This window comes from Anastrepha ludens, chromosome 3, assembly GCF_028408465.1.
Source record: "Anastrepha ludens isolate Willacy chromosome 3, idAnaLude1.1, whole genome shotgun sequence".
NCBI lineage: Eukaryota > Metazoa > Arthropoda > Insecta > Diptera > Tephritidae > Anastrepha > Anastrepha ludens.
This window is the reverse complement of record NC_071499.1, coordinates 103,532,805-103,550,889: the sequence shown is the minus strand read 5'-3', so window position 1 is coordinate 103,550,889 and position 18,085 is coordinate 103,532,805. Positions and strand designations below refer to the sequence as shown.

The following is an 18,085-nucleotide window of genomic DNA, read 5'->3' as shown; positions in this document are numbered from 1 at the left end:
CTCCCTGGTTATTTCAGTTGATGCGTTCCTGTGCCCTGGATGCCCGGGTGTGATATGCAATTGCGTGCCCATAGTGAGTTTACTCTCTCTATGTACTCTAGAATTATTGCAGATTTTATCTCAGAGGATAATAAAGACTCAATGATAAAGCCTGTTTTTTTAATTTCCAGAGCTGTTTGTTGAGGGTTAGAGCACACTTTTTCTACTGTTTAGATAACTTAAACCAGTTGCTTGCGGCAATTCAGTAGACACCATCCAGTACATCAACTACTGCATTGAAACTTTTTAAATTCCTCTAAGCATTTGTTTTTTTTTGCCTCCTTATTAATTACACCTGTCGTATGACACTAAGTAATTCTTTCTAAAGCTTGGATTTTATATTACATTTCGGTAAAGTTTTTGTGTGAGTTTACATGTGTATGTACATACAGGTTTAAATGATTCTAGTTATCAGCTGAGTTGAGGTTGGTCGTTTGAGCCGCCTGGAGTTTGCCCTTTCTGCTGATGGGAGTTGTCGCATGTCAGTACTCGTATGGTTCATTAAACGGTCAATATGATTTGTGCTGCGTTTGCGGATGATTTCTGCTACTGTATCGATGTTGAGATCGCGATGAATATCTTCGTTTGGGACGCACCTAGGTTCATTGGTTATAGTTCTGAGTATTTTCGATTATAGTCGTTGAATAATGTTAATGTTACTTATACTTGCAGTTCCCAAGATTTCTATACCGTATGCGCAGATTGGCACAATCACAGTTTTGTATATAAGTGTTTTATTCAGCAATGACAGTTTCGAGCGCCGGCCAAGTAGCTAATATATCATAGTTGTCGAAATCTGTTTTTTATCGCATTTCTCTTCAACGTGATATGTTCTTTTCAGAGAAGTTTGGAGTCAATAGTCATTCTAAGGTATCTTGCTTTGGTGTCTATCGGGATTTGTGAATTGTTTTTTGTCAGATTCCTATGCCCTACTTTCTAGTTAGAATAAATATATATATATATAATTGGCGCCTACACCCTTTTTGGGTTAGAATAAACTACATGAATTGTTTTGCCACTATTGATTTGTATACCCCAAGCATTAAACCATGTTAGTGTTTTGTTCAAAATCTGCTGTAACTTGTTTGTTGCTGCTTCTAAGGTTTTATGAGTTGCCAATAGGACGGTGTCATCTGCAAAAGTTGCTATCATGTCGATACTTGCAGCCAAGGAAATATCAGCTGTATACAGCATATATAATACGGGCCCTAGTACACTGCCCTGAGGTACACCGGCTTCCATGAGTTGAATGTTAGAGTATTTATCTCTATATTTCACATAGAGTATCTGTTTGCTAAATAGCTTTTCATTAACCAATAGTAGTCAAGTGGAAGATACTGTTTAAGTTTAAATGTTAAACCCTTGTGCGTGCCACACAATGTCGAAAGCTTTCGCTACATCAAGATATACAGCAATGCATGTATTTCTTTCATCGACTTCTGACAATATTTTATTTGTTTCTCTACGAGTATGTACCAGTTCTATTGTGGAATGCTTTCTACGAAATCCGAATTGGGGTGAAGGAAATAAGTTTCGCGTCTGTAGTATGGGGTCAAGGCGGTCAAGTATAAGCTTCTCAAAAAGTTTGGATAATGATGGTAATAAACTAATTGGTTTGTATGAATAAGCATCAGAGGCGTCTTTATTAGGTTTGGGTATTACAATGATTTCAGCAACTTTCCAAGGCAGTGGAAAATACTTGAAAATACTGAGTCAAATATATTTCTTAAATAGAGAGTGTCTTTGCCAGGTAACTCCTTTGGAATCGTTCCTGTGATTCCGTCATATCCTGGGGATTTATTTACGTCAATTTTTGTCTCAATTGGTGTTCGTATTTCTTTCGAAGTTATTTTCTTAATTGGTATATGAAAATCAGAGTTGTCAATGTCTTGGTTATTATGTTGATTTGTAAATGTTTTTTTTTTTTTTAATGATCAGCGAGTATTTTTGCTTTTCCTTTTGCTGTTTTCGTCCAAGAATTTGTCCTTGTCCTAAGCATGAGGGTTAAAAACCAGTAAACATTGACCAACCCCACACAACAAGAATTAGAGACCGTCGTACGAGTGCAGAGATTTTACATTTCGCTAAGCGCCACATTAGAAGTTTATATACATATGTGAGGGAGTACGTGAGTACCATATATACAAATTGTATAATCATTATTACATATTGCTGCTTATTTAATATTCATTATCGTCTACGTAAACTTTTACAATTTTATGATGTAGATGGCGGCGCACTAAAAAACAACCATTATACATACATATATATGTGCATACTTATGTAAGTATATAAAATATATACTGGACTATGTACGTGCATTGCTAACTCGTTAATTGGATTGATTGGAATTTGAGTGCGTTATAAAAATTGCAATGAATGAGTCAGCGCTTTAACTTTTATTGAGCTACCTACTCGTTAAACTTCTACTCGGTATTTAATTTTGGCGCCCCCAAAGCTCACCATTTTCCAGATTTTTTTCAGTTTTTGCCACATTTTTTATATGAACTTTTCGGAATCAATGCAGACAGTGAATTTGTTTTTATGGCTTCAATAGACAAACGCGAATCTCAATGCGGTAATTTAAGTTTTAGGAAAAATTGGAGATTCTCGTATTAGACTTTTATTTAGGCTTTATATTAAATTTGTTCACAATATTTGCTTGATAGGAGGTGCGAAAGTTTTTCCTACGGTTTCTGCTATGCAAAGTAAATAAATCGTTCACAAACTAATCACTTGATGCTTACATCTTTTGCTGGTGGTTTGTCTTATAGTCCCGATTTACACACAGAGGCATCTGGAAGGGAAATACTGGAAATTCTCTTTTGATGCTTCATTCGTGGTCACAAGGGCAAACTTGTTTTCGGCAACATTCGTTGATTTTGACGTTTACTTCTTTAAGTTAGGCAATACGAATAAGAAGAAAAAGCGTGTCGCCAGTACGGGAAACAAAGCCCCCTCTCCCACGAACAAAATATTTCGCTTCCAAATGTTTTCCTGTGTAAATGAGGGCATAATTGTTGTGCGAGTTTGATGTTTTACCACAAATAGGGGACCTACAGTTGTAAGGCGCTTGCGAATGACAACTGATTTTTCACGAGTGCTGAAATACACTCGGAGGTTTGCCTTTGCCTACCGAGGGGCGACCGCTATTATTAAAAACCCTTTCTTATTTTATTTTGGTGTTTCATGCCCACATCGAGTATTGAACCCCTGCACCACCAACAACCATCAGCGACGGCGGCCGCTGAGATTAAAGCAGTCATTAACTGCGACATACTGGTTTGACCTTTATCCGCATTAATAAAATTAGATGAATTGCAATTCCTGATATTAAAAATTCCATTCATAAAGCACCGATAATACCTACATATCTAGGCACATAAACTATGTGGTAAACATGTGCTGTTAGATTTTTCTTAAAAAGATTGTAGCTGCCGTGCACCGCTTTAATTGCTATCCCCCCTCGAAAACAATTTGGTTAAGTGAGAACTGCAAGAGTAAATAAATCAATATTATTCAAATGTTGCGTGACACTAAATATTTTTAGTTTTGCCGTTCACTGCAAAAATAAAAACGCTCCGGCTTTGAAAGTATTCGATGCGGTACCAGCTGGTGGTAGCAGAGGAAGAGGAAGGCCTCCTCTGCGTGGGAAAGATCAGGTGGAGAAGGACTTGGCTTCACTTGGTGTGCCCAATTGGCGCCGGTTAGCACGAGAAAGAAACGACTGGAGCGCTTTGTTAAACTCGGCCAAAATCGCGTAACCGGTTATCACGCCAATTAAGAAATTGAGCTTAGCTGAGTTGATAGTTTGTGAAAAAATGTGTAAGTCCAATAAATAAAAAAAAATTAAATGAACAAACAAACAAAAAAGTAAAAACATTAACAAGTTCTAAAATTATACAGCACATAAAAAAGTAATATAATAAATAAAATTATGATATGCATTTCTGTTTAGTTTATTTAGTTTATATTATTTCATATTCAGTCATACCTAAGTAGAATTTCAAAAGTTTATTATGAAATTCTTAAAATGTGAAAATAAAAATGTACATATGTACATATGTATGTATGCGCATACTATATATTTACATATGTATGTAAACGAAAAAATACCAAAAGGCGCACCCAACCAATTTCCTAGCATTACTTCATACGTAAACAAATTGAGAGTCGCTGCGCAAAAGTGCATTCAAGGCTATTTCTATACATGCATATGTATGCATACCGGGTTGAATCATGTATGTTACATACGCGTATATGTATGTATATGTATATGCATGCTTTCATATGAAATTATTTAGAATTGCATATTTAGAGAGCCCCAAAAGCATCGCGAGTAACATATGTATGTATGGTTCTCTGAAAGCCCCAAAGCTTTATTTGCAATATAGGGCCGATACGAGTACATTCAGTAGAGTAATCAGCTGTTTTTCGTACATACAGATGTTTACGTGTATTAACATGTGTGCAAAGACGATATGTGGGTATCTTCTCATTTACCACTGTTTCTCTCTTAGCCGACCCTGAATATCTCTCTTCCTAACGTTCTAGATTTGATTTCTCTCCATTTTACCAACATAAATGCATATGATGAAGAGAATATCTATCATTCTTGTGCATATGGTGTATATATATGATATATATAAACGTAGCTAAGTATATGATTTTCTGAATGACATCAGATTTCCTTCACTTTGATGACCGCTTTGGTTGGAACTTGTGCTTGGAAAATATTTCAGTACGCTTCCGAGTGTGGTGATGACCGGTCGTGTAATTTTCTGGCTTTATGCCACAAATATAATTTTATAAATATAACTGAGTAATAACAACAAGTACAAGTGTTCAATAAAATATTAAAAAGGGATATATGTATGTATATACATATATATATTTAAATTAATAGATTTACGCTATTAAATAACCAGTTCATAGTGTTATACATACTACGGTAACACTAGTTTTGTGGTCGGATTTTTGTTTATCATAAGCACCGTTCTTTTTTCATCGTTCTTTTTTTGAGTACGTTGATATTTATTTTTTATTTGCCAGACTGTCGTATTTATTTTTGTTACTAAAACGAAAACAAGAAAAGAAAATAAAAAGGAAAACAAACACAAAAGTGTCAGTTGCGTACAAATATTGCTGAATTGGGTTAAATTATAAATAAATAGGAGGCAATTCGAGCTTCAAAAATATAATTTAACTAGTGGATGTTTACCGTTCCAGTGATCGTAAATTGTTCACCGATTTAATTGCATATTGTGTTTATTGATTTGCTTACGAGTATACATTGAATCCTGCTTATACATAGTACTAAAATCATCTGGCAAAGATAGAAGCACAGTCCTGGAAGGAGAGAAGAAAAAAGGTAATAAGTAAATAATTATTATGATAATCGTGGCGCCATTTCACATATCGCATATCGCTATGTGGACACGACTACGCTTTCTGTTTTCGAACTAGTTTATTCGCTTAAATTTCTAATTCTTAGAAAAATAGGATACAAATAAAGATGTATGTATATCTTCCTTTCTTTATTAGGAAAAAATGCATGAAGAATCAAGATTCAAGTCTTTATTTTGACTCTATTTGACTAACGAGCAGGTTGTGTAATTGGCTTTTGAGTGAATTTCAATATAATTGCCATGAAATTTCAATAAAACTCACTCGAAAGTAAATTATACAATCTGCCGTATCCCTAAATTGTCAGCAGCGGCATTTTTTTATATTTCATGTAGTACCGGGTTTTCGGAATTTGTCATAATCGATAACTTCTACTCATGTAATTGAGAGTTTTCTGTATGTATACTGGAATTTCAGGATATTTTAAATTAGGCCAAAAATTTCAGTATTAATTTCGGGATTCCATTTTAATTAATTTCGTACAATTTTGAATACAGTTTGTAAATATACAATAATATATTAGATCAAATCACGAATTTTCATTAGTTTGACAATGAAATACAAATAAAGAATTTTATTGCATATATAAAACAAATAACAACAACCCATTCGGGAGTGCATTGGTTCGAATCTCCGTGCATGAACTTTAAAAAATATGGCTCCGACTCCATGCAGTATCCCATCACTTGTTTTGAGAGAAATATTACGAATTTTCCAATGAAATTCACAGGAGATGTTGATTTCGTGCTTATTTTGCTAAAACTAGCACCAACACTATTCAGTTAATAATAGTTTTTAAGTTATTTGTTGATAAAATTTGTCTTTTACCTTCACCAAATTTTGATACAATAAGTGCACTTATCACATTTATTTTAATAAATATTCAAACTAATATACATTAACATACACACACGTTTTTAACTCCTTTTATTGATATGTATATACCATAAATTAACAATTTAAATTGCATTTATAACTTGCAAACACTTGACGCGCCAGCTAAATTTACAATAACTGAAAAGTATGGCTGAATGGAGTGCTGCCAGAAGCAAAAAATAATAAAAAAATAGAATGCGATTGAAAACGAAGCAACATAGGAACATAATTTCCACACACTCTTTTTTGTTAGAATAATGAGGGAATGGGGGTTTACAACCTCTAAGGTGTATATATTGAGTTCATAAATATATATAAATACAATATCGATGTGATTTTCGAAATACAGTTCAGCTTCACGTAAAATTCCTACGCGAAAAGGAGTACTACGCAAAAATACTGTGGATTGCGTAGCCGGAGTTGGACTGATGAGGGTTATTTTTTTGAAGCGCGGCCGAAGGCCGCCCACGCGAAAAGGAGTACTACGCAAAAATACTGTGGATTGCCTAGCCGGAGTTGGACTGATGAGGGTTATTTTTTTGAAGCGCGGCCGAAGGCCGCCCACGCGAAAAAGAGTTCTACGCAAAAATACTGTGGATTGCGTAGCCGGAGTTGGACTGATGGACCTGCGGCGCTTTTTTTTTCTTTTTTTTTTAAATATATATATGTATATATATATATCATATATTCATAATATAGTGAAAATTTGGAATTAAAAATCGCGCGATTTTTTATCAAGTCCATCGCAACGACTTTTATCAAGTCCATCGCAAATGTAGGTGCATTTTCTGCAGGTGCAAGTTCACAAATAAACACCATTTCATTGGACTAGTATTTTTGTAGTATATTCGGGTGGGTCAATGTATTTTAGAGATACACATTTTTTTATTAACAAATAGGTTATATCAATTAAATAAAAAATAGGAAAGTCTCGTAACAGGTAAGAAGTAAGTACAGGGTGATCTATATAATGTTTTTTAGCATACGTTATATCGACAGTGATGGCTCTTTCCCGTTGGAAATCTTGACTGAAAGTTAGTCTCGTATCTGCGCGGAACGAATCGCTTTGCGCTTGAACAGTATTAGAACATATTGCAAACCTATTTCCAAAGTCGAAGCCAATGCATCCTCAGAAAGTTTGGTGCGGATTTTGAACCGGTGGCACCATTGGTTAATTTTTCTTTTTTAATGTTACTGTGAGAAGCGTTTTGTGTTTTTTTGTGGGAAAAAATTGAAGACATGAATTTAAACTATCTGTCCCAGAGCCCATGCCACAATCGATCTTTTACCCGCCACGTTCGGTAATTGTGTTATCACGTGACTTGTCGCTGTTAATTCTTTCGCGCGATTTTTTATTCCAAATTTTCGCCTGCGGCGCTTTTTTTTTCTTTTTTTTTAAATATATATATGTATAATATAGTGAAAATTTGGAATTAAAAATCGCGCGATTTTTTATTCCAAATTTTCGCCTCCGGCGCTTTTTTTTTCTTTTTTTTAAATATATATATGTATAATATAGTGAAAATTTGGAATTAAAAATCGCGCGATTTTTTATTCCAAATTTTCGCCTGCGGCGCTTTTTTTTCTTTTTTTTTAAATATATATATGTATATATATATATCATATATATATATCATATATTCAAAATGCATACAATCAAACATACTTTACTGAAAATCAAGCATTAATATATATATGTATATAAATATATACATATATCCATAAATATATACCCATATATGTATATATATATATATATATATGAATAGACGTATATAATATAGAAATAATTTGTAAAATTTTGTATTTCTATTCATTTATTATCTTCTAAAATTGTTTATTTATACGATGTCTGGCAGCACTTCGGCCGGTTGTAGTAACCAAAATAGGAGGATTCTTGGTCAATTTTACAATTTTTAAACTCAAATAACTTAAAAACTATAAGCCTCCGGCCAGTGAGGTTTCCACTTTTAGATAGTAGAATACCCCCTCTACCCCCCCTCATACCCCCCCTCGTACCCCTTTTTTTAAAAGAGGCGGGGGACCAAATGGGTATTTTCCCAAAAATATAAAGAGTTTTTTCTAATAGCGATTGCCCCTCGACAGGCAATGGCAAACCTCCGAGTGTATTTCTGCCTCAAGCTCCTCATGAAAATATCTGCCGTTCGGAGTCGGCTTAAAACTGCAGGTCTCTCCATTTGTGGAACAACATCAAGACGCACGCCCCAAATAGCAGGAGGAGTTCGGCTAAATACCTAACAAAAGTGCACGCGCCAATTATTTATATTTATTTAACCTGCCCCTCAAACTTAAGTGCTCCCAGAATGCGATTATTTGTAGTTTTCAATTCATAAAATGAGAACAAAAACAGAATTTTTTTTATTTAACGGCGAAAGGGGCCAATAGCAATCCAAGTTAGTTATTTTAACAGCATAAAACGTTTTCCATAAATTTATAAAGATTGCTACCGAAGTGACAGTTCTTGGCCGTATACAAACCTGAGCGTTCCGGTATTGTGCATTATTCATTAATAGAACGATTAGCTTCACGGTAACCGGGTATTTTTATATGCTGACTTCAAATTTAAAACTCATAACTTCCAAATAAAGACAAATCTGTGAATTGATATTCGTATAGAAAAGCGAAAGGATAAATTCGATCCGGACCGAACTTTATATACCCGCCCGCATTTTAGTAAAAGTTTATTTGGGCTGGCTGAGATAGATAGATGGCGGACGGGCGAAAATTTAATTTTAGCATACAAAAAGTGAGCTTCGCTTTTATCCGATCTCAATAATAATTAAGTCGTGGCTAAATGGGGTGGGGTATAATATGCCTGCCAAGTTTGAGCGAGCTTTATGAAGTCGGATACACGCATTTACCAAAAAGTCAGCATTGTACCACAAATTTTCCAAAGTTATACTTGCGTCATATTTCTTTTATTTGTCCAAATTTTAGTAATTTCGCATCAGTTATAACAGAGATATCACGTTTTTGTTTGTTTTGGAAAATTAAGCAATAAACTAACTTTTGCGGACACACTTTCGGGCGGACACACTGATATTGGCTAAATCAACTCCTTTTATCAATCTAAGCATTTTTGTATATAAATGTCTATTTCTACGTATCTCGATTTTTTTAAGCTGTTACATACAACCGCTAGGTTAAAAAATTATAATATCTTTGGGAACAAGTGCGTGGTGGGATAGGATGCAATAAATATGGTCTAGTCGTGCTTATCCACAATTAAGCACAATATACGAGAATATACATATATGTATGTATCTTATCGTCCTGGTTTATCAATGGCCATAATCGTTATCAGAGTATTAGACGATTACATTTAATAGAATCAAGTGTAGGGTCAATGTGGCGAAAACGATTAACATACGAGTACATACTATAATATATGTATATAAGTAATATAACATACACCTGTGTACATATGTTATACTTATATTTGTATGCTTATTCGCTAGTTTTGCACTTTCCGATAACTAACAAAGCAGTTTCTGTTTAATAGCCATGTCGTGTATTTGTTAATAGTACCGAGCGGATGTAATCGTCGGAAAATATACAAAAAGAGTTCTTAAAAACTAAACGGAAAAAAATATTTCTTTACGCACATCGATTGGCGATTAATTTGTAAGCTTCACTAAGTTATTTTATATTTTTTATTTGTATTATTTTATCGGCTTCTAAATAATGTTTACATAAATTTTTGTTCTACATAAACACATATGAGCATATTCATTCGGCCGCCGTAGCCGAATGGATTGGTGCGTGACTACCATTCGGAATTCGGAGGAATTCGAATCTCCGTGCATGAAACATCGAATGATAGAAACAGTTTTTTCTAATATCGGTCGCCCCTCGACAGGCGACAAGCTCCTCATAAAAAATATCTGCCGTTCGGAGTCGGCTTAAAACTGTAGGTCCCTCCATTTGTGAAACAACTTCAAGACGCACGCCAGAAATAGAAGAAGGGGCTCGGCCAAACACACAAAAAGAGTGTAAGCGCCAATTATGTATGTACTCGTAGGTATATTCATTCAATTATTCCAATTATTTATAATCATGCGATGATATTGAAAAATCTCAACAGTCTAAAAAGCTATTGTATTCGAAGCTCCGCAAAGTAAAAGGGTTGATAGTCAATGAGGAGAGAAGAGAAGTGCCAGAGAGAAAGAGATAGGATAGAATACAGGCAGTGACAGAGATAGCTAGTCCTATGAGAGTTTTCCAGATTCTTTGGCAAATCTGAAAATATACTACGGTTTGAGAGAACGAATTTTACTCATTCACATCACACCGGAGACCAAAATTCGTAGTCTTGCTCTAACAAGGCAGGACACTCACAGAGAAAATGCTCAGTACTATCCGGCTCCTCCAAGCAAGACAGGCAAATCGGGTCCTCAATGATTCCAATGGCGGTCATATGCTGACCCCATGGGTTGTGTCCTGTAATAATAACGACCATCAACCGAACGTCTTTTGTACCAAGTTTTAGAAGAAAGTTCGACAGTTTTCTGTTCGGCTTGTCACAAAACACTTTGTAGTCCTGCAGCGTTTTTGACCGGACCATCGCTCTTTATATAAATTGCATATATAATCGCTGATCCAATTCATTATTCCTGTCGAATTCATTTCGATTATTGGCTCCGATCCTTTGTGGTAACCGCTGATGGCAGCTGGCCAATTCATCGGCAATCGGCATCATGTCCTTGAAGAACGCGGTGCCCTGGAACTCATATAAGTACAAGCTTATCCGTCTTCCAACAGAATTAAGCTTATTTCTACATTGGCTCAAGAATGGGTCGCTCGATATTTGCCTGATTAGGGCCGGATTAGTTAAGGTATTGTTCGCATAACATCGGTCCTCCACGGAGACCCACTAAAGAATTAACAGCGACAAGTCACGTGGTAACACAATTACCGAACGTGGCGGGTAAAATATCGATTGTGGCATGGGCTCTGGGGCAGATAGTTTAAATTCATGTCTTCAATTTTTTCCCACAAAAAATCGCTTCTCATGGTAACATTAAAAAAGAAAAATTAACCAATGGTGCCACCACTTCAAAATCCGCACCGAACTTTCAGAGGATGCATTGGCTTCGACTTTGGAGATAGGTTTGCAAAGTTTTCCAATACTGTTCAAGCGCAAAGCGATTCGTTCCGCGCAGATACGAGACTAACTTTCAGTCAAGATTTCCAAAGGGAAAGAGCTATCACTGTCGATATAACGTATGCTAAAAAAACACTATATAGAGCACCCTGTACTTACTGCTTACCTGTTACGAGGCTTTCCTATTTTTTATTAAATTGATATAACCTATTTGTTAATAAAAAAATTTTTATCTCGAAAATATATTGGCCCACCCGAATATACTACAAAAATACTAGTCCAATGAAATGGTGTTTATTTGTGAACTTGCACCTGCAGAAAATGCACCTACATTTGTGATAAACTTGATAAAAGTCGTTAGCCATAAATAATTTACGAGTATTCGACAAGTTCAAAGTTGTATAGCGTTTCCTTTTGCTTCACTGGTTATGCATGTTGACGTATGTATGTGCGTACATGTGATTGTAAATATGTAGCACTGTATTCAGTCTTACCATCGGTATCTCACGTGAAATTGCTTGAGTTGTGTGACTTGACACATTTTATGAAAATATGGTGGCGAGTGTTTTATGGATCCAGTTAGCGCTAGAATATGTTGTGTGGTTTATATGTATTACTACTCGCTATTCAACCTGAAAAGAACAGAAATTAGTTTAGCCTAATCTTAATAGAATTAAGATTAATAGAATCTTTATTGAATTAATAAATCTTGTTTATCCTTCATAATCTTATATGTTATACATCACTACTCATTAAACGGAAAGTACTACCGATACGAGTACGATCCACATGTGCATGATTGATGTGCGCTCGGTCACAAACTTTCGCAAACCTTCACTTATGCTTGACCAAGTTTTGTTAGTATGGAGAGATTAGAGCCTAGCTAAATGTCATGAGTAAAGGGTGATCAATTCTTGTTTCATTTCAAATCCTCTTTTTTTAATGGCTTCGGATTGCTTTTCAGCCCAAATACGGCATTTCTGCGTAGCCATTAAGGGGACCGATACCTGTAAACGGCCATATTTTCCCTGATTTTCATTAAAATTATTTAAAATGAAGAAGTCAATATATTTTTTTTCAAAATTGGCATACAGTTTATTTATAAAAGGGTGATTTTTTATATATTTATCTCACATATAAATGCTTTAATGGTGTTTTCCATTAATTGAAGCAATCTTGTCTGAATAGAAATGAGCTTTAACATAGCCCCACAAAAAATAATCTAAAGGCGTTATATCGCACGATCTGGGTGGCCAATTGACAGGTTCCGAACGTGAAATAAAATGTTCACCGAACTCGCCTCTCAACAAGTCCATTGTTACGCGTGCTGCGTGGCATGTGGCGCCGTCTTGCTGAAACCACATGTCACATCAAAAAAAAGTTGGATATCATTTCACCATTCACAGTTACGTTACGATTCGCAGGATCTTTGAAGAAGTATGGTCCAATGATACCTCCAGCCCATAAACCGCACCAAACTGTGACCTTTTCTGGATACATTGGTAGCTCTGAGAATTTTTCCGGCTGATCTTCACTTCAAAATCGACAATTCTGCTTATTTACGTACCCATTGATCCAAAAATGAGTAGGTCGTTCGGCTTCAATTCTTGCACCAGCTGTATTTTGAAAGGCTTCACACCTAAATCCTTTCGCAAAATTGTCCACGTTGTTGAGTAACAGAGACCGAATTGCTGCGAACGGCGACGAATCGATAACTGATGGTCATCATTAACACTGCCCGATACAGCTGCGATATTTTCTTCAGTTCGCACTCTACGTAAGCGTGTTTGTGGGGTGATGTCCAATAATGTAAATTTGGTTCTAAATTTAGTCACAATAGCTCGAATAGCCGCTTCAGTGGGTCGATTAAACTAACCATAAAATGGAAAAGCGCGCAATAAACTTTCTTAACAGAACACGCATTTTTATAATAAAATTCAATGACTTGCAAGCGTTGTTCGTTTGTAAGACGATTCATGGTTAAATTATAGACCAAACTGAAGATTTTTGACAGTGAAACAAAACACGAAACGTGCGTCAGCTGTTTAAACCAACTGTTTAAAAAGATAATAGCTAAAAAAATCACCCGTTATAAGTAGTATATTCTTGTTTGCTTAAGCGCCGAAGTTAACGATTTCCTTTTGGTTTTATCATTAGCTGTTTGTTTAGATTGCATCTAGGTGAGATTGTTGCTAGATAATTCCTCGTGAAGGCTGCGTCGCCAGGATCCTTTGGGTCGTAATCTTCGCCTATAAGGGTTCTGTTCCAAGGCCATCGTTGGTATTTCTTGCGTTGGCTTTTTCAGAGTTTGTCCGACCAGGTTCACTTCCTCTTATGTATTTTAATATTGATTGCGATCTGATTGTATCGTCTGTGTAAACCAATGTTTGATATCTAATTTTCTGGCCACCAAAAGCGTATTATTGTGCGGGGATATCGATTTACAAAAGTTTGAAATTTGGATACTATTTCCTGTGATGTTGGCAATTTCTTATATATAGTTAAATTTACTGTTATGGTTTTCCAAATTCAACAGTGATGTGTTACAAAAGAATGAACGATCTTATTTGGCGGCCACCGTAGCCGGATTGGTTAGTACGTGACTACCATTCGGAGTACATAGGTTCGAATCTCTGCGCCTCAAACACCAAAATGAAGGAAAAGTTTCTTCTAATTCTGCTATGAAAAAGCTCCAGATAAAAAATATCTGCCGTTCGGAGTCGGCTTAAAACCGTAGGCCTCTCCATTTATAGAACAACATCTAGTCGCGCTTCTCAAAGAGGAGGAAGAGCTCGGTCAAACACCTAACAGAAGTGTACGCGTCAATTATTTATTTATTTTTATTTTAAATGGTCATACAGATACAGCTTCCGTTCTTAAATAATTAAAAGAAACTGCTCTCATTTTTGCATTATACTACAAAAAAACAAATTTCTTTAGACGAATTAATGACAATGCTCAAAATACTTGGATCACTTATCATGATATCGTTCTACAGCTTTTCGCACGGAAAGAAACAAAAATTGATTGTGACAGAACAGATTCCTAGCTCGTATTTTGCAATCTATAATGTCACACTACGATGGTGATTGACCCCAGCACTAACTAAATTCTATTTACAAAACGTCAATCGCCACCGTGCCTACTGGGATGGCACTTATATTTTTCTTTTTTTTGAAATTTGTATTAAACCGTAAATATCTTTATATGAGTCGAAATTTGTGAAGTGTAACAACTTTTTTCAACGGCCGATATTAATAAATAATACAAATTTGACAATTTTTCGAAATCCGAACTTATTTCTAATTTTATAAAGATAAATATCTTTATAAATATATGCATTAGTGTGTGTAAAATTTTCTAACCATTTTTTTTGCAAATTTTTTTTATTTATTTTCAGATTAAATATTTGAAGCGAACATTTCTTCGAAATATTCAAAGGACTCATCGCGCATTACTGCATTTATTGCCTCGGTTCTAACTTCAAGTGTCACAAACAGAAGTCACACGCCAGCAACCGCTTCGAAATAACTGTACACAATGGATGCTTCCGGTAGCAATGTGAAAGTTAGTAATTGGGAAAAATTCAAATTATTGTTGTGGAAAAACTGGATTCTACAATGGAATCACAAGCTGGAACTGAGCGTAGAGTTGGTGTTGCCCGCCGTTTTCTCTTTACTGCTTGTATTGGTGCGAATCCTGGTGGAGGTGGAGACGATGGGTGTAACAACCTACCCGCCATTAAATATTTCTAATTTGGATATATTCAAGTGAGCTTTGAAATTTATCTATTGTAAATCTATGTATGCTTTTTTTTGTTTTTTATCACAGTACGCACTGCTAGTGTAGTATTTCGATCTTACGTGGTTTTGAAATAGTACTTTTATAATAATTTGCTTTGTGTACGAGTATTGGCTTAATATACAATTACAAGTGCTTTTTCTATTGTCTTGTCTTTCATCGGCACTCAAAAATATCAAAATTTTTGGGCGCCCTTCGACGTAAATCGTACTCAAGGGATTATTGCTAATCGGTAGAATGCAGGCGAAAATGAATAGATATATGAAAAATGTATTTCTATGGTTAAAAATATATTATATATTGATACTACGAGTACCAAAAAACCGGTTAAAATCGTGAACTTAAGTAGATTTTAAAATTTCATAAGAATAAAGCTTGAGATATGATAGGTAAAAGCTTTTTGCAAAGAAAGTGGCTTTTAAATAGTTACTAAGGTATTTTCTAAATTCAGGTTAAATACATATTTTGAATGGAAACTCATTATCTGTTTATTAAAAACATATCTGCATCTATAGTAGAAGGTTTTAAATTTATGAATAATTAATAATATTTTCAAAATGCCCACCGGGTGTACGCTCACAGGTGCCAATTCTTTTGGTGCAATTTTCGATGACAAATGTAATTGCGGCTCCCTTTCGATAATTTTGCGCCGAATGTAAGCTTTAACTGCTTCTGGACTTGTTTAAATTTATTTACTCTAGACTGAATTTACATAACTTAACTTAACTTAATTTAATATTTTGCCTAGTCCATATACCGGTGTATAAGCTTAAATCCGCTGATTGCTCGTAGATGGCGTTAGTGAGCATATCAAGTTACCATAGAAATGCCATATTTTTTTTTGCATGGGTTCGACACCTGTTTACATCAATCACTGCACATCATCAGTGATTTCATACAGCAACACACTTTTTTCCTTGCGTAATCATGTCTAATTGTGTGCCAAAAAAAGAGCATATGCGGGAAGCTCTACTTTTTTGCTTTATTTTGAAGAAATCGGCTGCCGAATCGCATCGAATGCTTGTGGAGGTCTATGGTGACAGTGCATTATCGGAAACAACTTGCAGAGACTGGTTTCGTCGGTTCAAAGACGGCCATTTTGACTTGAGTGACAAGAAGCGTGAAAATCGGCCCAGAAAAGTTGAGGACCATGAATTGCAGGCTCTTTTGGATGAGGACGATACCCAATCGCAAAAAATGCTTGCCGAGCAGTTAGGTGTCACTCAACCAGCCATTTCCATGCGTTTACGTGCCATGGAAAAGGTCCAAAAAGTCGGAAAATGGGTACCCCATGAGTTGAACGATAGACAGATGGAGCGACGCCAAAACACATGCGAAATCTTGCTGGCTAGGCATAAAAGAAAGTCGTTCCTGCATCTTGTGGTGACTAGCGATGAAAAGTGGATATACTTTGAGAATCCTAAACGAAAAAAATCATGGGTCGATCCCGGCCAACCATCAACTTCTTCATCAAGACCTAATCTTTTTGGACGCAAGACGATGCTGTGCGTTTGGTGGGATCAGCAGGGTGTCGTTTACTATGAGCTGTTGAAACCTGGTGAAACTGTTAATTCTCATCGCTACCACCAACAACTCATCAAATTGCGCCGTGCTTTGCGTGAAAAAAGGCCTCGTTATGAACAAAGACATGAGAAGCTGATTTTCCTCCACGACAACGCCCCATCGCACACGTCAAGAATGGTCCAAAACTACTTGGAGACAATCAATTGGGAGGTGCTACCTCATCCCGCTTATTCACCAGACCTGGCCCCTTCGGACTATCATCTGTTTTCATCGATGGGTCACGCGCTCGCCGAACAGCACTTCGATTCGTACGAAGACGTCCGGAAATGGCTTGACGAGTGGTTCGCCTCGAAAGATGAAGAATTCTTTTGGCGTGGTATACACAAATTCCCCGAGAGATGGGAAAAATGTATAGCTAGCGAGGGCAAATACTTTGAATAAATTATTTTTTTGCTTTCTATAAAAAAAAAATGGGGTTTTTTTTACTAAAAAACAGCGGATTTAAGCTTATACACCGTACATATGTAGGTGGTTTAGGTGGTTAGCTAAAACTTAGTTTAATTTAAGAAACTCAAAAATCTGCAGACTTATAATTTTTAAAGACAAATATATATAAAAAATATTTTTTCATTTGTTTGTTTATTTTTGAAAATAATTTCTTTCATTTGGCTTCCTTCCAATCTCTATTTATCCGGTAGATATGCCACTGTATGGTCCTCCGGTGAAGTAAACGCACCGTGCATATTATGTAAATTTGTACAAAACTTTAAAATATTCGACACAATTAACTTTTTCTTCAAATTTTTATTAAAAAATAAAACTCAAATTTATATAAACACTCAAGAACGTTTTAATAGCGATAAAGATGTTCAAAGAGGAATATCCGAGGAAACTTAAGCGTCAAAAATTAATTTTACGTGTTGTTACGTTGTTGCCATTTTTTTAAGTTAAGTTAAGTTTCGTCTATACTAATTGAACCTTTAATTTACATAAAATACGAACTACGAGATGCCCTCAGACAAATTAGTTCAAGAGCGTTAAATTAATCGACTATCGCGAACATTTTCTTCCCGTTTACAATAAATTAATTGTTTCGTTGGTTCCGTGTCACGTTACATCATGTTAAACAGTACACCAAAATTGGCCAAAAACGCTCTTAACATACCTTCATTTGGAAATTCGTTGACGGTAATTCCAAATATTGATACTCAATACTTTATCTTACCGCGGCGACATTTTTAATTGAACAACCGGCACGAAAGTGCGCTGGTGATTTTACGTCTTGCACCGGGCCATTAGATTCAAAATTTGATT

The 18,085-nt window shown here is 35.6% G+C and overlaps 1 protein-coding gene across 1 annotated transcript in view; it reads left to right on the top strand.

The window, feature by feature from the left end:
• The first annotated feature begins 4,775 nt into the window (after positions 1 to 4,775).
• Positions 4,776 to 18,085, top strand: part of LOC128858646 (phospholipid-transporting ATPase ABCA3) — a 33,165-nt gene continuing 19,855 nt past the window's right edge. Inside the window, exons 1-2 of the mRNA XM_054095083.1 lie at positions 4,776 to 5,410; positions 14,847 to 15,216. Of these exons, the coding sequence (XP_053951058.1) occupies positions 14,987 to 15,216 (230 nt within the window). The 5' untranslated portion in view covers positions 4,776 to 5,410; positions 14,847 to 14,986. The remainder of the gene's footprint in view (positions 5,411 to 14,846; positions 15,217 to 18,085) is intronic.